This window comes from Acipenser ruthenus, chromosome 8, assembly GCF_902713425.1.
Source record: "Acipenser ruthenus chromosome 8, fAciRut3.2 maternal haplotype, whole genome shotgun sequence".
In the NCBI taxonomy this organism is placed as follows: domain Eukaryota; kingdom Metazoa; phylum Chordata; class Actinopteri; order Acipenseriformes; family Acipenseridae; genus Acipenser; species Acipenser ruthenus.
Genome location: NC_081196.1, coordinates 2459382 through 2479872, shown reverse-complemented (window position 1 = coordinate 2479872; position 20491 = coordinate 2459382). Strand labels below are relative to the sequence as shown.

The following is a 20491-nucleotide window of genomic DNA, read 5'->3' as shown; positions in this document are numbered from 1 at the left end:
CCAGGAGAACAATCCCCACACCAGGGTATACCAGGAGAGCATGCCCCACACCAGGGTATACCAGGAGAACATGTCCCACACCAGGGTATACCAGGAGAACATGCCCCACACCAGGGTATACCAGGAGAACATGCCCCACACCAGGGTATACCAGGAGAACATGCCCCACACCTGGGTATACCAGGAGAACATGCCCCACACCAGGGTATACCAGGAGACATGCCCCACACCAGGGTATACCAGGAGAGCATGCCCCACACCAGGGTATATGAAGCAGTTAGGCATTGTTCATTGTTATATATTATTTAGATTGTTTAGGCCATCAGATTCCTCAACAAAACAAATGCTGCTTTTCTGTGTTATTAAAGACAGAAAAGTATTGAAGCCCAAATTATGGTTAATTAGTTTTAATATCTGTCCTTTGCTGCTATGTGTAGTCCTCTATAATTTTGCCTTTTTTTGTCATAAGTAAACTGTGATTGCATTACATCAAAAAATATCCTGACAATATTCTTTTTGTCTTCCAGTCAGTAATTTTTTTTAAATATATTGTAATGACTATACTTTCAAAGTTTATGTTAGTGCTGCCAAAAGTTATTTTCTGTTCACCGTTGCAGAAAGATATAGAGGAATGCTCTTTTGGATATATTCAGAACACACTGTGCTGTTTACTGCTTTGTTTTATTATTAGTTTTAATAAAATGTAAAATCCCATCTGTTGCTGTAGATCAATCCTAGGCAATTATTATTTTTTTTATTTTTTTAAAGATTAAAAGCAAACAAAATCTTACCTGCTGTTCACTTGTGCATCGGTCTCATGTGTGCAGTTGTGAAAGAAACACATAGCGAACATGGATTTTCTTCAGAAAATAAAAGATAAGTGTAGTAGGAAAGGTCTGTTTACAAGGCGTGCACCGTCTGGCCCTTCCTAGGTCATTCCACCTCGAGAAATTTAATGTTTCCTGTCATTAACCAACCAGCTGCTCCCAGAATGACAGCCAGAAACACGAAATAACCTAGGAAGATCAACACTAACAGATCACCTGGAAGTATGTCATGTCAACTGATAGCTGGTATGGCACCATACTTTACCCAGATATTAGATCTGTTAATAAGGGTGTCAGTACTAGCAGAACTCCCTGATAGCAGGGTGGGACTAGCAGCCAAAATCACCTACTGTACACACATTCAGAACAAACCAGGGAAAGCACTTTCTCCATTACAATATATACACATTTCCAGTTGTGAAAACCCTTCATGTTAAAAGTACCTGATGCAGTGAGAAAACTGCTTCATGCTGTATGTTTTCAGAAATTTTCCCCACCAATCCCTGTATCTTTTGTAAAACAATATATTTGATGACGTTCTTCTTCACTGTATTTACTCTGTTTACTCCACTGTTGACTCAGTGTGTCTGCTTGTGTGCAAGCCAGCCTAAAACATAACAGTCTAAATCAATTCTATAAATATATTGTAGCCAGTAGATTGCTCCTGAAAAATAGGTATAGCCTGGTGGTTATACCCATTGATTATTATTATTATTATTATTATTATTATTATTATTATTATTATTATTATTCTCTTAACTCAAACAATCATGTACTGTATGTCAGAGAAACTCTTAAAAGATGATTCACCATTTCTCCACGGCGATGGTCTTCCAATCCTCAGATCAATAAACGGTCTCGGTTCCCATGACAGTGGCTCGCCTGGCGCTGCCCCCCTCAGATTCAGTGCTGTATCCAGTCGTGTAGATAGGGGCGTCGCAGTGCATGCTGGGTCTGTCTGTGAGTTCTGCACTGAACACTTAAAGAGTGAATGGACCTGGCGGTGGCAATCTGAACGGGGCAAGCAGATCACACCGCGCTTCCCACAGCAACATCTCGGGCAACCCTTCGATTACTTCAGTTCTGTTTTCTTTTGGGGTTTCCTTGTAGCCGGACCAGCCGAATCAGGGCGATGCTAGCGCTTCCCGAAGATAGATCTTGTGAGATTTACAGCATATCAAGTTATCTGCACTGTGGCACTGCTAGCAGCGTACCTGAACAGGTAAGAATGGGATTACTGTGTGGGGGTTTATATATAATAGAAAACAACAGTGATATCAATTAACAGCAAAGTGTCCTACCTACGGGGTTAGATCATTCATGCACATGACTAGTATTGCGTATTTGTAGCATTAAGTCTTTTGATGAAACCTGCAGATAATGTAAAGAAGCATAAAAGTCTACGGCTTTTGTTACATTTTAGTTTCTTATTTATGAGTAAGCAGGGTTTGCTTTTGTTATCTACTTTCTTTTCTTGCAGTGTCGGTCAAGGTATTCTGCCGTAGCCTGTGTAAAATGTTCGTTTAAGAAGAAAACAAAAGACTTAATTATGCAAGCGTCTGAGTCACAGCACCAAGCGTTTTGACAAGTATGTCAACGCGCTGTAGAAACCCAATCGTTTTTTTTTTTTTCCTGAAAGATACTATTGTTTAAAAAGTTTCAATCATTGCACAGCACCGGAGAGAATAGGCGCATACAGCCCTTATCTATTCAGAACTTTTAAACAACTGACAATTCCAAAGACGCATATTCAATAAGCTAACTAAAAAAATAAACTGAAACGATGTGTCTCAAGAGTACTTCTGCATGTTATGGTGTCCTTTAAACCGATTGTAAAGGCATTGCATTACAATTAAATCGCCTGATTGTATAGCATTACTTAAAATAGTTTTATTTTAAAGTTGATTTCAAATCACAGTTCAAACATTCACAAGGATATGGCCTGATGCTGTAGTGTAGAGCTTTAACTAGTATTGATAGTATTGTCTTATATTTATTTAAAAAGAAATAATGAAATAAACACATAACACCATTAATTATAGTGATGTGTTCTTTTTTATTTCATACTTTTTTATTATTAAACAATGTTGTAAAAGTTAGAGTCCTATCCATGGGCTATATCGGAGACATCTTAATGTGTCAGCCCAGCAGTGTGATTCCAGTGCATGGCACAGCAATAACTCCAGCCCTGCAGTGTGATTCCAGTGCATGGCACAGCAATAACTCCAGACCTGCAGTGTGATTCCAGTGCATGGCACAGCAATAACTCCAGCCCTGCAGTGTGATTCCAGTGCATGGCACAGCAATAACTCCAGCCATGCAGTGTGATTCCAGTGCATGGCACAGCAATAACTCCAGCCCTGCAGTGTGATTCCAGTGCATGGCACAGCAATAACTCCAGCCCTGCAGTGTGATTCCAGTGCATGGCACAGCAATAACTCCAGCCCTGCAGTGTGATTCCATTGCATGGCACAGCAATAACTCCAGCCCTGCAGTGTGATTCCAGTGCATGGCACAGCAATAACTCCAGCCCTGCAGTGTGATTCCAGTGCATGGCACAGCAATAACTCCAGCCCTGCAGTGTGATTCCAGTGCATGGCACAGCAATAACTCCAGCCCTGCAGTGTGATTCCATTGCATGGCACAGCAATAACTCCAGCCCTGCAGTGTGATTCCAGTGCATGGCACAGCAATAACTCCAGCCCTGCAGTGTGATTCCAGTGCATGGCACAGCAATAACTCCAGACCTGCAGTGTGATTCCAGTGCATGGCACAGCAATAACTCCAGCCCTGCAGTGTGATTCCAGTGCATGGCACAGCAATAACTCCAGACCTGCAGTGTGATTGAGGAGGTGGTGGGATGGCTAGGCTTCCCCCTTCACCAATATTCACAGTCCTTATTTGGACGCTGGGATGAGCCTCACACCTTTATTTTCCATTGCGCTCGCCCGCCTGTACTCTACGAAGATATAACTTCTATATCTTAGTATTTTGATTGAGTGTTGAGTTTTTAAGTTACGGATGGGTTAACAAATCAATCAGTCCCACAGTTCAATTCAGTCTAGAGGTCAGTAAAAGTATTTTCTAGGGTATTCAGTAGCAGTATTCTCTGGGTCAGAACACAGCACCTATCCACTTGACTGTTTGAAGACAAGCATATCATAATTGTACTGTAAAATGTATTCTACAGTAATCAGATGTCTCATTTTTATGTTTTTAAATCATATGTTTTAAAGTTGTGTGTGTCTTGTATTGATCCTCCAGACTACCCTCTGCCCTAATTTTCATGAAGTGCAAAGTTAGTGAAGTTCCCTAATTGTAACAGATACGGAAGCAGTTCAGTTGAGTTTTTTCCTTCTGTTCTTCTAACTTTCACCTGCTTTTTAAAAAACGTTGTCTCGCGGGAAGTTTTAATACTCTGTCAATGTATCAACCCTGCATGCCTTTCTATATTTCAGACCTATCATATTGCAGGACTTCATAAAGAAGGCTCGAGGGCCGCTCGCCCGCGGTCCCCCCCCTCCGTCGCTCAGTCAGCGCACGGAGGCTGCCAGTGCCCACCGGAGTGCTGCTTCCTCAGACTGGCCGGGAAAAAACTGCCCTGGAAAAGATGGCTTCCTGGAACCCTGCCTGTAGTCCCTGTGACTGCTGCTGTAATCATCCTAGCCCTGTGTTACTGTTTGTGTAAGTTTGGATTGCTGAGCAGTTAAATACCCAGACTGCTTGTCTCGCTGTTTGAAAACCTTTACAGAGAATTGGAGGCTGTTGCCTGAGTGTGGCAGTAAATTGTAATTGTTCCTTTTCTCTAGCTCCGGCCACCTCTGTTTTCTACCTGGGTGGAAGTGTGGAGATCGCTAACATGTCCTTCAGCAGTGAGCTGGCAGAGCCCACATCCACGCAGTTCCTCCTTCAAGCCACAGCAGTTGAAAACGATGTAAGTACCTTGCACTGCCTTCTGCTTCTTCTTCTCTTTACAACAGCAGCACAACGAGCTTCTGACAACGCATTTTAAGTGCAACAGCTCTTTCTTTTGCCCTCTTTTTTATTTACTTTAAATGTAAAGACTACATCGTAATCTGATCTGAGCAACTTTGGTATTTGCCCCTTTTTCTTTGAGGCAACACAACTAGGACAGCCCGCAGGGAGTTCGAGTTTCAGGGCACAGTACAAGACCCAGGCGTTTTAAACTCTTTCACTGCAGCATTTTGGACATTAATAGATGAGATCATTCCCTGAAATAACCACCGTGTGCAGCCTGGGAGTTTGCTGCACGACTGCAGTTGATTCAATCTGCCTCCCCTTTAAGAAGAGATGGGCCCTAGTCACAAAGCTTTCAGTGCATGAGCAATCTAAACAAGGGTTTCTTTAAGAGCAGGCTGAAAACCAAACTGTATTTTATTCATAAAGCTTTGGGCATCCACCTTCTTTAAATATATACTGTGTGTTATACGAGGTACAGTGTGATAGGAATGAAAAGAACGGCTGATTTGGGTTTGTTTGATTTTAATGATTGCTTTGAAATGGTTTTAAATCTAAAACAATGCAAGTGCAGGCGTGTTTAGATTTGAAATGTCACTTAGGACTTTTCTTGGGGGGGGTGGGTAGACTTTTCACATAAATTATCAATGATATCAAAGCTTTTTCAATGACAGTATGATAAAACATGTGGGTGGTATTGTATTTGTATTGCTTTCTAGTTATTTGAACAGTATGCTTCAGTGCATGTCTATCTATTGTATCCTAGTATAACCTGGGTGCTACTGTAGCTGTAAATGCAGCAACAAGAATGAGTAAGAAAGAACTTTAGATTCAGGAATAAAAGGATAACTTTGCATTAGCTATGATCTTAATACATATGAAAGCTTTTTTAATGTGTACTTGTGTCCATGATCAAAGCAATACTCATGACACAACTACAGATATGGCCAAAAGTTTTTCATCACCCTCTATATAGAATGAACCCATTTAGCATCATAAAGTTGAATGAAACCTGCTGAATAATGTTATGTTAACATATTGAATTACATACCGCTTTGTAGTGTTCCGTATACTTAACAAAAAACTAACAAAAATTGATAAATGTGACGTTTTGAAATCTAACGTGAAATACTGTAGTACAGTTATAGCTTCTGGAAGACTTCTGCGACATCATTTTAAATCAAATACAGTGAACACTTCCAGTCGAACCAGCATTGCAGTGTTCACTGTTCTTTTTTGTTCGTGATCGGTTTTAATTGAGTCCTGATTTCTATGCCAGCATGCTTCTTTTTTTTTTTTTTGGTTGAAGGCAGGATTAAAGAGGATAGGACAGGACACCTCTGTTACTCAGAACATATCACAACAGAACTGATCTCCAGTGTTAAAGCAGCTTTTTATCTACCCAGTCTAAGCTGTTAATGACCCCATGGAAAACTTGAAAATGTCATGTCAGCGCACAAAGTGAGCCCTAACAGAACAAAAGGCAAATGAATGGATTTGAATCAATACCTGGAGTTAAATATCTTCCTTTTCTTTCCTTTCTGCATGTGCCAATTCCGGGCAGTTCTCAAAGCTATATGAGTCCTCTGCCTGGGGAGCATATCACTTGAAATCTGTGGTGACTGCGTTTAGGTAAGTACACTTTCAAAATAGTTTTCTAACACTATGTTAAGGCAAGCATTCCCAATGTGTTTCATTTTCAAGCATCACTTCCGACTTTAAACCAAATGTATTTATATGCTACAAACAATACCGGAATCTGTGCCTAATATAAATATCACAAAAAAAAAAAAATGTAGTGTGCAAAATCTATTGGAAATGCACATGTTGCCATATTGCGGTTGAAGATTCCAAGGAACGATATTTAACCATCTTGAGAATGGAAAGGTCAATTGCAGTAGCTGGGGTGCTGTTAGGACACACGCATTTTGTTTGCTTGTTGGGATGCTGAGTTGCAGAGTAATGGTTTGGGGGTGAGGCAGTTTTCATGGGGACACCACAAGCTGGGAATCAGTATCGCAAATTACAAAGATGTGTGAATAATGGCAAGTGCGTGAGGTGCGCTTCTGTTGTGGTTCTTTCAGTCCATTCCAATCCAGGACCTTAATTACTGAAATGCACACCTAGGTTAAATTAAACAATTAAAGATCTGGCTGAATCAATTCAATAATGAAGGACATGGTTTGAACCAAGGTCCGGGACTGGAATGGGTTGAGAGAGTCTCCGGTGAGTGCCACTGCTTTGAGGGGTCTTCATGATCACACAAGATTGACAAAAATGGATGATCTCCAAGCGATCCACAGAAAATAAATACTTTATGGTTTGTGCGAATTACGAGACAGAAATCGCTCCTTTTAGAACACTGATTGGAAAGGAACACCATTCCCAGACTCGGTGACGTCAATGCCGGATTATATACCCACAGTCATGGAGGGGACCACATTCATATCATCCTTCCCTCTTTCCACTTGGACAGTAGAACAAGTTCATGGTTCTCTTTTCAGAGTTTACTAGGACGTGTGTGTGGCGTTAAAGTTTGCCTGTGTACACTGGCCTGTTGCAGCTAAGATTGGTTGGAAAGCGTTTCTCAGGCAGCGAGCTCAGTTAAAGGTCTAGGACGCTGGGTGCCGGTTTCCAGCTCTAATGTCAACTCATTTACGACTACCTGTTTAAGACCAGCCAGCCTTCGCAGAGCCAGACAGAAGGGAGTTTGCTGTAATTTGGCACTGCAGGTGCTTTAGTTTGTAAAATCAAGCTTTGTTAATGCCTCCTCATTGGTCCTTGGAGACTCGGACAAAGACTGATGACACAAAAGCGTTCTGTTCTCTGGCAGTGGCAGGTATAGGGTGTAGGTCCTGTGTATTAGTTGATGCCGGTGTGGTGCTTCTGATGTTAATTTGGCCATTGTGAAGGGCTGCAGGACTGTCCAAGGACACTGTGATCAGTTTCAGCTGCTTTCATTTTGAACTGAAAGAGAAGCATGGGATCTCTGTGTTTAACCTCTTCACTGCCAAGCCAACAGTGTGTTATTGGATATTAAGGTGACACTTACTTTAAAAAGTGCTTCTAGGTAATGAAATCATTCTCTAAATCTTACCTGTTGCGCACTCCCATTCGCTGTGTAGGTCTCGCTCATGTAGTTTTGAAAGCTGCACACTGTAGCAGACAATTACTTGCAGGAAGGATTTGTTACCATGCCAGGTTCAAGGAAGCTGCTTTCAGGTAGAGATGCATACGGTTCTTTGGTCATTTCACCAGGAAATGACCTTAGAAGTGCAAGAGGAACAGACGACTGTATCACATGATCTGAAACAGAGCTGCAGAGCGGGCATGCAAGCTGGGAGATTTCTTTTTACCTAGTTTGCAGAATTGGCAGTCAGTGCAGTATCAGTGGAGCGTACCTTTCCACCCCCGCCCCTCCTCCCCCCCCCCCCCCCCGGAATGCCTGCACGTGCTGGCTCCCCCAGGGATGTTCGTGCACAGTTGTATATTTTAAACTCTGCCAACAGAAAGCTGCCAGCAGACAATCCCGTTGCATAAACTTGCTATTCTTGGCCCTCGAGTGGCACACCTTGCTACGAGTTCACCAAGTGGGCTTGAGCTGACAGTGCCTCCCTGCTGGCTGAAAACCACTGCGGCTGGCTCAGCAATGTCAGCCACGCCGATGCAGTGCAGCGTAGCAATACGAACAATGACCAGCAACGCAGAGTGGACCCGCTCCTACCCAAGCACAAGCACTCGCGGTAACGAGGGCACAGGAATCAGGGGGACTTGCGTGAACTCCAGTCTCTGATCGGCTGGGCTAATGAACTTCATTAAACACAGTTTAACATGGAATAATCAGTTTGTGATTGGTGGTGTGAAGAATCTTGGGAACTCAAGCTTCTATATATTAATGTTTAGAAGTCGCTGTGACCACTGCACTAGCCAGTCTACAGTATCTGTTAACCCTCTCCGGCTGAATAATACACTGTCATGTAAGAAATACAAGGTATAGTGACTTTAACAGAGGTGAGCAAAGCCTGATTCCAGTCCAGTTTTTATTCCAACCCGGCCCTAAGTATTCAGTTTCAATATGCATTGGATTTCGGTGTCCCTGGAGTAGCTATTTAAGGAGTGAATGCAACAAAAACATGGAATAGAATTGGATTGGATTTTGATTCCATCCCTGATTTAAGGTTAGGATTGAGTTAAAGGTCTGGGTTAAAATTGTGGTTTAAGGTTAGGGTTCTGCGTCGCTGCTTCTAGCCGTGTGGATGTTCCTGAGACTGTGGGATTTGAATGCATTTCCCTAGCTTGCATAATTGAACAGGGTTTGTTTTTGACAGCGAAGGAGAAGAAGGAGGAGTGAGAGCCTTTTACTGGAGTAAGTTCTCTGCTCCGGTTGGCATTGCACAGCAGATCAAAAAGGACAGACCCTCCAACCTGCGACGAGTCAGTGGCACAAAACCCCACATGAATTTCAGTCCCCGCGAGGAGGTGTACTCCTTAGATGAGGACCTCGACACAGTTGAATTGTTTGGTGAGATCGCAGTTTGTCTCTGTTTTTATACATTTTGTGTTTTGTGTTGCTTCATCGCCTGACTCTCTGTACCTCTTCTTTTCCAGCTTCAGACTCTGAGGAGTATGATCTCGGAGTGAAATCAGGTAAAATAAATCACCCAAACAAAGAGCAAAATATAAAATGGCAATTGGGGTTCCAAGGTAACTAAACCAAAGTATATTTCACATTACTAAAGGTTGATATTTCGATGTGTTATGGCTGTTTTGATGTGTTTTGTGTGTTCTGTAAATGCATTGATCTTGTTCACTCATAGTGATAATATTAATAACACACTTGTATGTGCGGTACAGAGTCATGTTATGAATTTCTAACCTATGTTATTATCATGAGATATATAATCTGGTGGACTGATCGATTGATCATTTGAACATGAATCCCATCTAGCATAAGTTGTATTAGTCTGTGTGTAAATTAATACCTGAAGTATTGAAATTGTTAAAGTTCAGAATGATTTGTATTTAGTATTTTCTTTATTTAATTGTAATCAATTCATTGAAAAAGCTAACAGATGTGATTGGTCTTTTATGTATTTGTGGTTATTTAATTAATCAAAAGTTTACTGTTTTGCAATATTTTGATATCGGTGGAATTCACAATAGTAAAGGAAGCTTTAAAATGTATTGTAAATCATGCATTGGAAGAATGTTTTAGAACAGGACCACGTGGGATGACTCAACACTAAATATCAAAGCCCTGTTGTTTTATAGCAATATCATTTGACCTTTACGCTAAATATGGTAATAACCGGACCCTGACGCTGACCAGTCCCAAGAAGCCCTATTACCAGTGGAGGCTGCGGGTCCCTTCGGGGCACGTGGTGCGACTGGTTATCCTGACCCTACATGGGGCGTCTCCTGGAAACTGTGGAGCCCACAAACTCTCTGCCTACGACTTCTTATTACCTCTGCAGAACAAGATCATTGCAAGGTAGGGAGTGTACAAGAGCAGGGATGTACCCCTTCATGGAACCATTGGTTAATTGAGTCAGCCGCATATTGCAAACGTTAATTGCATTCTCTTTGCTGGCCATCCGACACCAAACCTAACTTTTTATTGAATCAGCTGTTCAAAACGTACAGGCACGGACACATTAAGAGGCTTTGACTGTACCCGCATAAAAGGTTTGACTTGATCACCCTGTACCCTGATAAGCCACAGCTAGGTTAATTAGAGCATTTTACAGCACCGGGGTATCCCCCTGGATTGCATGAACTCCCTATCCGGGATTGTGCCGGGATTACCCATAAAAATAAGTGGTTGACACCATCCAAGGTAATGCCCCAGTGCTGTAAAATGCTCAACAAAAATCCAACTGTGGCTCATAGGCTGACCAAATTAACCCCGAAGCCTCATTTTAGATTAAAAAAATCAAATCAGATAAGCATGGCTAAAGAGAATATTATTATTATTATTATTATTTTATTTTTTGGCGTGATTTGTTTTTTGTTTGCTTGGCTGTCGGTTGGAGGTTTGAATAGGCATTACAATGAATTCACGACTTCATCCTCCTTATTTGAACCGTATTGAGCGCAAGTCCAGCTGGTCCCTCTTTAGTGCTTTATTTCATTGCAATGTTATTTACTTGTGCCAGGTGGTGTGGGCTTCCGGTGACATGGACCCCTCCCGTGATTAAACTAACTTCCTCTGGTAATGTGATGCTCGTCACCTTCTCTTTCAACAGACAGAGGGAAAGTGCTCTGTTCAAGGCATATTTCCAAGCTGTCCCCAAAATAGGTATGTATTAGAGGGGGGGGGGGGGTCTTACAGTTTCACAGCCCTAGTGGTCATTTCTAAAACCACCTTACTGCAGGAATGTAGCTTTTAGGAGTCTTTTCAGTAGCAGACCCCGTGGTTGAAAATAGACATCTGTTAATGTCATGTTGCTTTCTTATCCTCGACTGGATCCACTATTCTGAATGGAGAGACGGTTACCCTGCATGTACCCCATTGGCTTCATGATCATATTATGAACACAGCATGGGGTAAGCTGCTTGTCTGGTGTCTCCTAGGCTGCGGAGGGAGCTCCACCTCCTGGAATGGGACCCTGGCTTCTCCATACTACCCCAGCCACTACCCTCCCAATGTGGACTGCAGCTGGACTTTAAAGGTAAGAGTCAATAATAACAAGCTGGCAGCTGATTCTATGTAGTATACTGATGTTAGCAGCATACTGTATCCTAGAAGCACCTAGTAAAATAATCTACCATACCTAAAAGATATCATTAGAGAGTTTGCAGACCATGTTTTGCAAACTGCAATGCAGCGTTGCTCTGGCATATAGTGGCAGCTCCACCCATATACACACGTGCACAACTTACCAGCACTGTTAACAAGCAACACTATGTCTAGATGCTCCGTTTCATAATTACTAGGGAAGTTATCTGCGATGTTATAACAGCCTGTCAGTCATCGGTAGACTGTAGAATATGTGGCTATGTACCTGTTTAAGTCTGTCATGCAACTGTCAATAAACTGTACCCCGATTCCCATTGGATTACAACTGGACTGCGTGGACTCCATTCAGAAGGTTTCTCTCCATGGTAATGGTGAGGCTGCAGCTCTGTGTCGTTGTCTCTTAGGCTCCTCTGCCGGGTTACCTGCTCTCCCTCACAGTGGTGGCGCTGGATATTCAGGAATCTCCCGTCTCAAACACCTGTGACAAAGACTGGCTGGAGATTAATGGCATCAGGTCAAAGTTAACCTGGTTTTCAAAACGCATGCTTAGGAGTTACCTAGCTTCGAATTGTTTTTTTTTTCTGTCTCCATGTCTTTTTGTGACGTTTGCAGTCATTCAGAGTGGTGCAGTTACTCAGTGGTCATGTTGTGTGTTTTTTTTCTTTTCTATATGTTTTTGATTGAGTCTACACCTGTGATGTTGTTATTATTATTATTTATTTATTTCTTAGCAGACGCCCTTATCCAGGGCGACTTACAATTGTTACAAGATATCACATAATTTTTTACGTACAATTACCCATTTATACAGTTGGGTTTTTACTGGAGCAATCTAGGTAAAGTACCTTGCTCAGGGGTACAGCAGCAGTGTCCCCCACCTGGGATTGAACCTCTAACCCTCCGGTCAAGAGTCCAGAGCCCTAACCACTACTCCACATTGCTGTTTTACTATTGAGTGGTTAAGCTGTGGGTGATGCCTGTTTTTACAGGGATGGATAAACATGCAGCAACGGCAGATCAAATGTTAGTCGCTGCAAATTACATTTTGATGGCTCTTGCTCTTGCTGTAGATCACGTCTGGGTTAGATATGTCTGTGGCAGTCAAACAAAACTGAAGAGCAGCTCCAGAACTCAGGTCAAAGCACCTTAACAGAAACGAATTAGATGTCTGTAAATAAGGGCACTCAATACCAGTTACCAATTGCTATGTTAGTAAGTTTCCATTTATTGATTCCAATAGTCAAACATTCCACACATATAGCTTAAACATTTATCGCGAGACACAGCAAAAGTAGCATCTAGTTATAAACAGACATTAGATATTGATCGGTTACCTAATTCTCTGGGCGAAAGCTCAGGTATGGAGATGGTCTGTCATCAGGAAAGGATTCAGGTAGCTTTTCTCACTCGCCCTCTCAAGTGCCTGTCTTATATATCTTACCTAAATGTGTGTGTGAAGCTAAACCTTGTATTTGTGAGCTTCAGTGTTCCAACCAAGGTCAGTCATGTTCCCACACCCCACTCAGGTCCTTGATGAGAACAAAACATATCTGTGTTGATAACAGTACACCTTGCAGCTGTGCAGAGCCACAGTGTTCTCAAGTGTGCTCACAATACTTGTTTAACCTTCGCTGACCCCTCTAGTCTGGTAGACTGCTAATGAAAAATGAATTTGATCTGTACAGCAGCATTGTACACAGAAAAAGATCCCACAAGCCCTTTTTGAGTGTGGTGCGGGCGAAAATGTGAAACCAAATATCCGCTCAACGCTATTCAATTCCTCTCCCTCCAGACTGTGCAGTCCTATCGCTGAAAGCAGCAGGAAACGAGTGTATTCGTCCCCTGTTACACTGCACTTCCATTCCGATGAGTCTGTCACACGCAAAGGGTTCTACATACTGTACCGAGCCTTCAGCTATGAAGACCGTGAGTAATGTTTCATGAGTTTATTGAGCAAGCTGGACAAGAGACCCCAGAAAACCCTTCCACAAACCAGCCAGTCCATACTGTATATCCCATACCAGTCATTTAAGTTAGAGTATAAATGTACATCTTTAGTGCAATGTCATTTTCAGAGCCTTGACTTCTCTAAGCCATTTTTACAAATTTTATATTCCAGTCCCACTTGTAGCACCTGACAGGATGTGGCCAATAATACTGTTCGCTTTCCTGCCTTGATGTGTTGTCTACAGCTTGTCCCAAACAGTTCCAGTGCAAAGACAGCACCTGCATCCCTGTGAAGAACCGCTGTGACGGGTGGAAAGACTGTGCCGACGGCAGTGATGAGGCAAAATGCGGTGAGTCTCAGCTTCGAGAAACAAAATCCTCTGGGCAGGGGGGGGGAGGGGTTTGGGGGCTTTGCGTGTGCATTAAACTCAGTCCGAGTTTTGCAGAATCAAATATTTTGCTTCCAAGTGTTACTAGAAGCAGAAGAAAGCAGAGCTAAGTTTATAGCGGACTGCGGTACTGTGTAAGCAACCATGTCCCATCAGCAGCCATTGCCCGTTATATAATTGACCATTGTGAAAGTGAACTGCTGTGTGCAGAGCAGAAAGTAAGAGCACAGCATCACCTGCCAACTGAGCCTCTACTATCAGCCTTCCATCACATTCTCTCAGATGTTTTGTTTTATCCAATGTGACTGAAAGCATCAGGGAGAAACAGCTGTCATATATGGAATAATACACGTCAGGGATTTGTATAATACATGAATCGGCTGTGTGAGAGACAGCCCATGTACTGTATACACAGCTGTGTACAACACAATGCAGGTGTATACGTATGTGTGCTTGCTGCTGTGGTAGGAGGCTGTGTGGTCCAGTGGTTAAAGAAAAGGGCTTGTAACCAGGAGGTCCCCGGTTCAAATCCCGCATCAGCCACTGACTCATTGTGTGACCCTGAGCAAGTCACTTAACCTCCTTGTGCTCCGTCTTTCGGGTGAGACGTAGTTGTAAGTGACTCTGCAGCTGATGCATAGTTCACACACCCTAGTCTCTGTAAGTCGCCTTGGATAAAGGTGCCTGCTAAATAAACACATAATAATAATAATGTGCAATGTCATTTCTCAGATATATGCAGCCCAGGTGAATTTAACTGTGGAAACGGCCAATGCAGACCCCATGCAGGGCTTTGCAATGCACAGAGTGACTGTGGAGACAGCAGTGAAGAGGCAGACTGCGGTGAGTACTGCCCTGTAGGACTTCAGTTCTCTGAGCTGTGTGTGGAATTGCTTTGGTGAGGGAGCATAATTGGCCATTCTAAAATGTGTGTTTGGGGAGGGGGGGGGGGAAGCAGAAGCATCATTCTATTTTCCGCAGTTATAAGAACACATCACAGTACTGTATAGAGCGCCACAAAACTGACAAGCAGGCAAGCAACAAAGAAAAAGCAAGAGAGTGCATCGAAATCGTTTTCCTTTCTGCAGCCGCAGCGGAAGAATGTTTCTTCCACTGTCCTCATGGGATCTGTATCCCCCAGTCTGCTGTCTGTGACGGGGTAACTGACTGCAAAGACCGCAGCGATGAGATCAACTGCACCAGAGCAAGTAAGTGTCCATTTCCCATACATTCAGCAAGCATCCGCTCCCTAAGGAGAAAGAGGCTGTGATTCTAACCTCACAAAAGACTGTAAAGGGCACAGGAATGTGAAGCATATACAAAGTTACATTGAGTCTCCTTCAGGCTGGATCCTGATAAGAAGATAAGCTAATCAAAGGGCCGACGATCATATACATTACCTGTAATGAAGAAGTGACAAAGTTGCTCAAAGTCGCCCTGGCAGCCGAGGAGCTGGTTCATTGTGGAGGTGTTGAAAGGAGTGTTGAGGACACGTTATTGTATACATCCATAGCAGCTAACACAGCTCCCTGAGACAGAGAGACTCTGGAGATCAGAGATGGATTAGCACAATGGAAGGGCTGCGCAAATATAATACAACCCTTATGATACACGAAGGGTGTAGGGTGTCTTGTTAGCACAGCATATACAGTACATAGATTTATTCACATTCAATTTGATTCAGTGCCTTTTTTTAATCCACATGTTGATGATGCATTAGCTGGAATATGTGTCTACATGACTTAGCGGTTGATTTGATTTGCTGGGATCAACCACACATGGATTTTATACAATCATTTTACAACACATTTTACAGCACCTGGTAATCAGTGATATAGAAACAATAGGCACTCATGTGTGAAAATGTTAGACCACTTTGTGCTTCTAATTAGGCATCTTAAACTTCTAAAAAAGTCTCATGCTTTTTACCATTTGAAGCTATTGCTTACTATTTTAAATGAATTCAGTGTATGGCCTATTAAATTAATCAATTAAATTAGACAATCACTAATTTGCCTATTTTGAACATTTTCTAAGATTCTCAGTTCCAATGGTTAGATTTTTATATGAAAACAAAAAAAACAGAAGCAATGGGGTGTTGTAATAAATGTGCACACTGCTGAACTGCAGAAGCAATGGGGTGTTGTAATACATGTGCACACTGCTGAACTGCAGAAGCAATGGGATGTTGTAATAAATGTGCACACTGGTGTATATGCAGTCCTCTACTCCATGCTGGTATACTTGGATTCTCTGTTAAACCTCACAAACGTTTTAAAGCTGCTTTGCTGTTTTCTACAGTTCAAAAAAAATGTTCTCCATCTTCCTACAAGTGTCGTGATGGGAAGTGCGTCAGCAAACTGAACCCGGAGTGCGACGGGAGGAAAGACTGCTCCGACGGGTCCGACGAAGTTGGCTGCGGTGAGGCAAAGCACTGTGGGATAGCTGCATTCACAAAGCACTAGCAAGCCGGGTTACTGCCTAGGATGTAGCGATGTCTTCTTCTTCTTTCGTATGGCATTTGAAAAGCAATGGACTGAGTTGATAACTGTATGTTGAGTTTGGAAAGCCATTCAGTGGTGTCTGGGGTCACTAGATTGATTCCATTTGTACCTCCTGTGTCTTCAAAACAAGGAGAAACCAGGTAGTTCCTTCGTTGGATCTTCAATAAGTGTCTTGTTAGGGACATCGCTGGCTGACCACATATCTCTGTTGGTGTCTTTCCCAGCTGACAAAAGCATTGAGGCATGGGTCCAGAAAGGTTTCCTAGACTTTAGGCAGCTGGGTGGTTGTGATTTGATGTCTTGCTGTATCGGTAGGTCTGGGTCGGCTATCATCTTATTGTACTCTCGGAGTGCGGCAGCGTCTGCTGTTTTATAGCGGGATATTGAAGAGTACTGGTAGCCATGGTAGTGGTGTAGATTGATGTAGGGACTGAAAGGCAAATCTACGTGAATACAGCCATTCAGAGAGGATCCGTTTTAAGATGCACCCGATATTCTTGCAGGATGTGGAACGAGGCCGACAAAGAAAAGCAAGATAGTGGGTGGTGAGGATGCACGAAGCGGGGAGTGGCCCTGGCAAGTGAGTCTTCAGATGGGGAGATACGGGCACATCTGTGGGGCCTCCGTCATTGCCAGCCGCTGGCTCCTCTCCGCTGCACACTGCTTTCAGGACTCCGACTCTATCAGGTACAGTGGGGCTGCAGTACACAAAAAGACTGTGTTTCCTCTTAGATTAAACAATTCTTTGAAAAAAATTACAATGAATTGGTCTACGTAAATCAGTTGAAATATGTTTCCTGAACTGCAACCTTGAAATACCTAATCAAAACAGTCCTGAGTAAATGTTAGTTGGTAATTACTTGGGAAATATGAGTATCTGCACACCCCTAATTCCCTGTGTAAACTTTCACTGAGTCCCAATAGCAACTGTAACAGAGAAAGGAGAGGCCTTCACTGACCTTGCATTGGGTTCATCCAGCCCCATCTAGTGGCCAATTCACATACCAACACTGCAAATGAAGAGATTCCCTCCAGTAAAACAGAATTAGAAAACGCAGAAACTGCAACAAACTGCCTAGAACTCCTTCTTAAACCCCCAACTACTCCCCAGGTATTCTCCTTCGTAAACCCCCAACTACTCCCCAGGTATTCTCCTTCTTAAACCCCCAACTACTCCCCAGGTATTCTCCTTCGTAAACCCCCAACTACTCCCCAGGTATTCTCCTTCTTAAACCCCCAACTACTCCCCAGGTATTCTCCTTCTTAAACCCCCAACTACTCCCCAGGTATTCTCCTTCGTAAACCCCCAACTACTCCCCAGGTATTCTCCTTCTTAAACCCTCAACTACTCCCCAGGTATTCTCCTTCTTAAACCCTCAACTACTCCCCAGGTATTCTCCTTCGTAAACCCCCAACTACTCCCCAGGTATTCTCCTTCTTAAACCCCCAACTACTCCCCAGGTATTCTCCTTCTTAAACCCCCAACTACTCCCCAGGTATTCTCCTTCTTAAACCCCCAACTACTCCCCAGGTATTCTCCTTCGTAAACCCCCAACTACTCCCCAGGTATTCTCCTTCTTAAACCCTCAACTACTCCCCAGGTATTCTCCTTCTTAAACCCTCAACTACTCCCCAGGTATTCGGACAGCTCGTCTTGGAAGGCCTACATAGGAATGAGGATAATAAACATCATAAGCAGTTCTGTCGTGACGAGGCAGGTGAAACGCATTGTGGTCCACCCCCAGTATGACCAGTATACCTCGGACTATGACATCGCCCTTCTGGAGCTGAGCGCCTCTGTGCTCTTCAACGAGTTCATCCAGCCTGCGTGTGTACCGGCCCGCTCGCACTTCTTCAGTACTGAGACCTCCTGCTTCGTCACCGGCTGGGGGGTCCTTGTGGAAGACGGTAAGGTCTTTTTTACAGGGTTCTTGTGTGCAGTAGACAGAGTTCTATCATTATCAGGTGTCCCTCTGCAACGCAGAACTGGTTGTAAGGTGGTAGGTTGTTGGCTCCCATTTGCCTCATAATTCTGCATTCTTGTTCTAAGGTGGAGCACATCGAGTTAAGTAATGTCCTTCTCTTGAAGATGTGGTTTCTGTACTAGCTTTGAGTGTGTCTGTGCTCGCTACAGAACCAAGTAAAGCCTGTCTGCTCTGTACAGTTCCTGCATATCCTGAAATCTGACTGCTGCCTTCTGCAGGTGAGATATCTTCAGTTCTACAGGAAGCCACTGTGAAAATAATCAGCCACAACACCTGCAACAAGTTCTATGACGATGCTGTTACCTCCAGGATGCTGTGTGCTGGGAATCTGCACGGAGGGGTGGATGCATGTCAGGTGAAGTCACATTACAGAAACTCATCTATTTCACGATCCCCTGCATATCCCTGGTGACAAGGCTATAGTGAAGGGGCCCATGCAGACTGTAGAGAACCACTTCTCCTTAGCACACACTATTGGGAGTATCAGAAACTATTATTGTTCATGTTTTTCTACGACTAATAATCCCCTAAATGAAACTTATTTTTTTTTTTGGTTTGGTAACTTAATTTGATGCTTTTCTTCCTTTTAGAAAATTTTACAAAAATAAGAGCTTTGAGAATGTTGTCTGTAGAGCCAGGCTCCTGGTGTTGCCTTTATGACAGTGGCTCCTTATTCCTAACCACAGACCCTGCTTGTGTCTGCAGGGAGACTCGGGGGGGCCCCTGGTGTGTCTAGAGAAGGGGAGGAGGTGGTTCCTGGCTGGCATTGTCAGCTGGGGAGAAGGATGTGCCCGGAGAAACCGCCCGGGTGTCTACACACAAGTAGTGCATTTCTCAGACTGGATCCGACAACACATCAACTGAGGCCGATGAAGGACGGGGGTGAAACCCATCTCATTTTAAACAGGACTGTTTTTGTAGCTGTGATGTTTCCCCTTGTTTACTCAGGATCCCAGCAGAAGCCCTTTGCTGACAGCACAAGGAGAGAAGCTCAAGGATGGGAGTGTACCCGCTACAGTGCATTGCGCGTACATTAAGGGCACGTTCTGGATTCATTTTGCTGGCTGGGATCCCCTGCGTTGGTTGGTAACAGAACTAAATGAACCAGTTTCTGTTTTTTCTTAAACAATGGGTTATGTTAACCCAGCAGGACCGTGGATAGTTGTACAATTGGAAATGGGGTGGGTCTTTCAGATATCATTCGAATCACGCTGCGATTTCAATTGGGTCTGTGCTTCTGTAGTGTGTAAGTGTAGGTATCCACGCTCTTACATTCAGCAATAATGGGACACGTATTAAAACTGAGTGTCATTGCAAAGTCTGCATCTTATTTAAAAACAATGATAGTAAAACAGTTACAAACCTAGTATGAGCCATTTTTGTGTGCACATAAGAGCAATAAATATGTATTATTATTATTGTTGTTATTTTTTTTAAAGATTAACCAACAAAATACACTGAGGCATCTATTTTGAAGAATGCCAAAGGTACATTTTGATTAATGAAATAATTTTTATGGAATAAACCAAACAAGAAACGGCTCAGTTATTGAAATGAAAAACGTTCTTATTTTGCACAATGTTTTGTAATAGCCTATTACTTCATCAGATTTCTAAGGCAATCGATACTCATTAAATAAATGTTTAATTGTGAAATTGCAGACTCTGCGATGGTTCAGGAGCTGCACACGTGTCTGGTTTGGGTTATTTGGGTGTGGGATGGTAGTAAAGACACACACCTTGTTGTGAGCTGGTTCCAGTCCGTGCTGGCCACCCCATTCACAGCACATGCTCTTCATGCGTTATTCCTGTTACTGGCTTGCTAGTTTACACACTCGTATTATATGAAACAGTTCTGTTAACTGGGGTGTAATGTAAAACAAATGAAGCAATGATAGAGAACACAGAATCCAGGGCCGTGTCCAGTGTGGTGTGATGCAGTTTGTAATCCTTCTAGCAGGTATTCCAATAAAGACAAGTCTATAAATGAACACAGCACACTACAAATATATTATTATTATTATTATTATTATTATTATTATTATTATTTAAGTTGCTACATTTAGCAAGATTGTCCCAATGTGTTTGGTGGGGTATGCAGTGTGTTCCCAGATTATACATGT

At 42.9% G+C, this 20491-nt stretch overlaps 1 protein-coding gene across 3 annotated transcripts; it reads left to right on the top strand.

The window, feature by feature from the left end:
* Nucleotides 1-1735: 1735 nt before the first annotated feature.
* Nucleotides 1736-20302, top strand: LOC117406757 (suppressor of tumorigenicity 14 protein homolog). 3 transcript variants are annotated; one of them, XM_059028013.1, is made up of 19 exons: nucleotides 1736-2049; nucleotides 4286-4511; nucleotides 4637-4761; nucleotides 6370-6437; nucleotides 9134-9327; nucleotides 9414-9509; nucleotides 10077-10296; nucleotides 10961-11103; nucleotides 11379-11476; nucleotides 11949-12058; nucleotides 13337-13470; nucleotides 13737-13841; nucleotides 14613-14723; nucleotides 14969-15088; nucleotides 16182-16301; nucleotides 16888-17071; nucleotides 18021-18292; nucleotides 18588-18724; nucleotides 19075-20302. In XM_059028013.1, exons 1-19 carry the CDS (start codon nucleotides 1960-1962, stop codon nucleotides 19231-19233), a joined length of 2712 nt encoding a protein of 903 aa, XP_058883996.1. In that variant the 5' UTR covers nucleotides 1736-1959; the 3' UTR covers nucleotides 19234-20302. The 3 variants fall into 3 exon arrangements, with proteins under 3 accessions (XP_058883996.1, XP_058883998.1, XP_058883997.1); XM_059028014.1 differs by having other exon boundaries at nucleotides 1737-2049; nucleotides 9414-9452; XM_059028015.1 differs by lacking the exon at nucleotides 13737-13841.
* Nucleotides 20303-20491: the final 189 nt, after the last annotated feature.

Excerpts from the sequence above, each read along its gene's own strand:
- LOC117406757 (XM_059028013.1), top strand. The coding sequence starts at position 1,960 with ATGCTAGCGCTTCCCGAAGATAGATCTTGTGAGATTTACAGCATATCA. Across the intron at positions 6,438-9,133 it reads TCTGTGGTGACTGCGTTTAG|CGAAGGAGAAGAAGGAGGAG; the intron begins GTAAGTACACTT and ends TGTTTTTGACAG. Across the intron at positions 17,072-18,020 it reads CAGGACTCCGACTCTATCAG|GTATTCGGACAGCTCGTCTT; the intron begins GTACAGTGGGGC and ends ACTACTCCCCAG.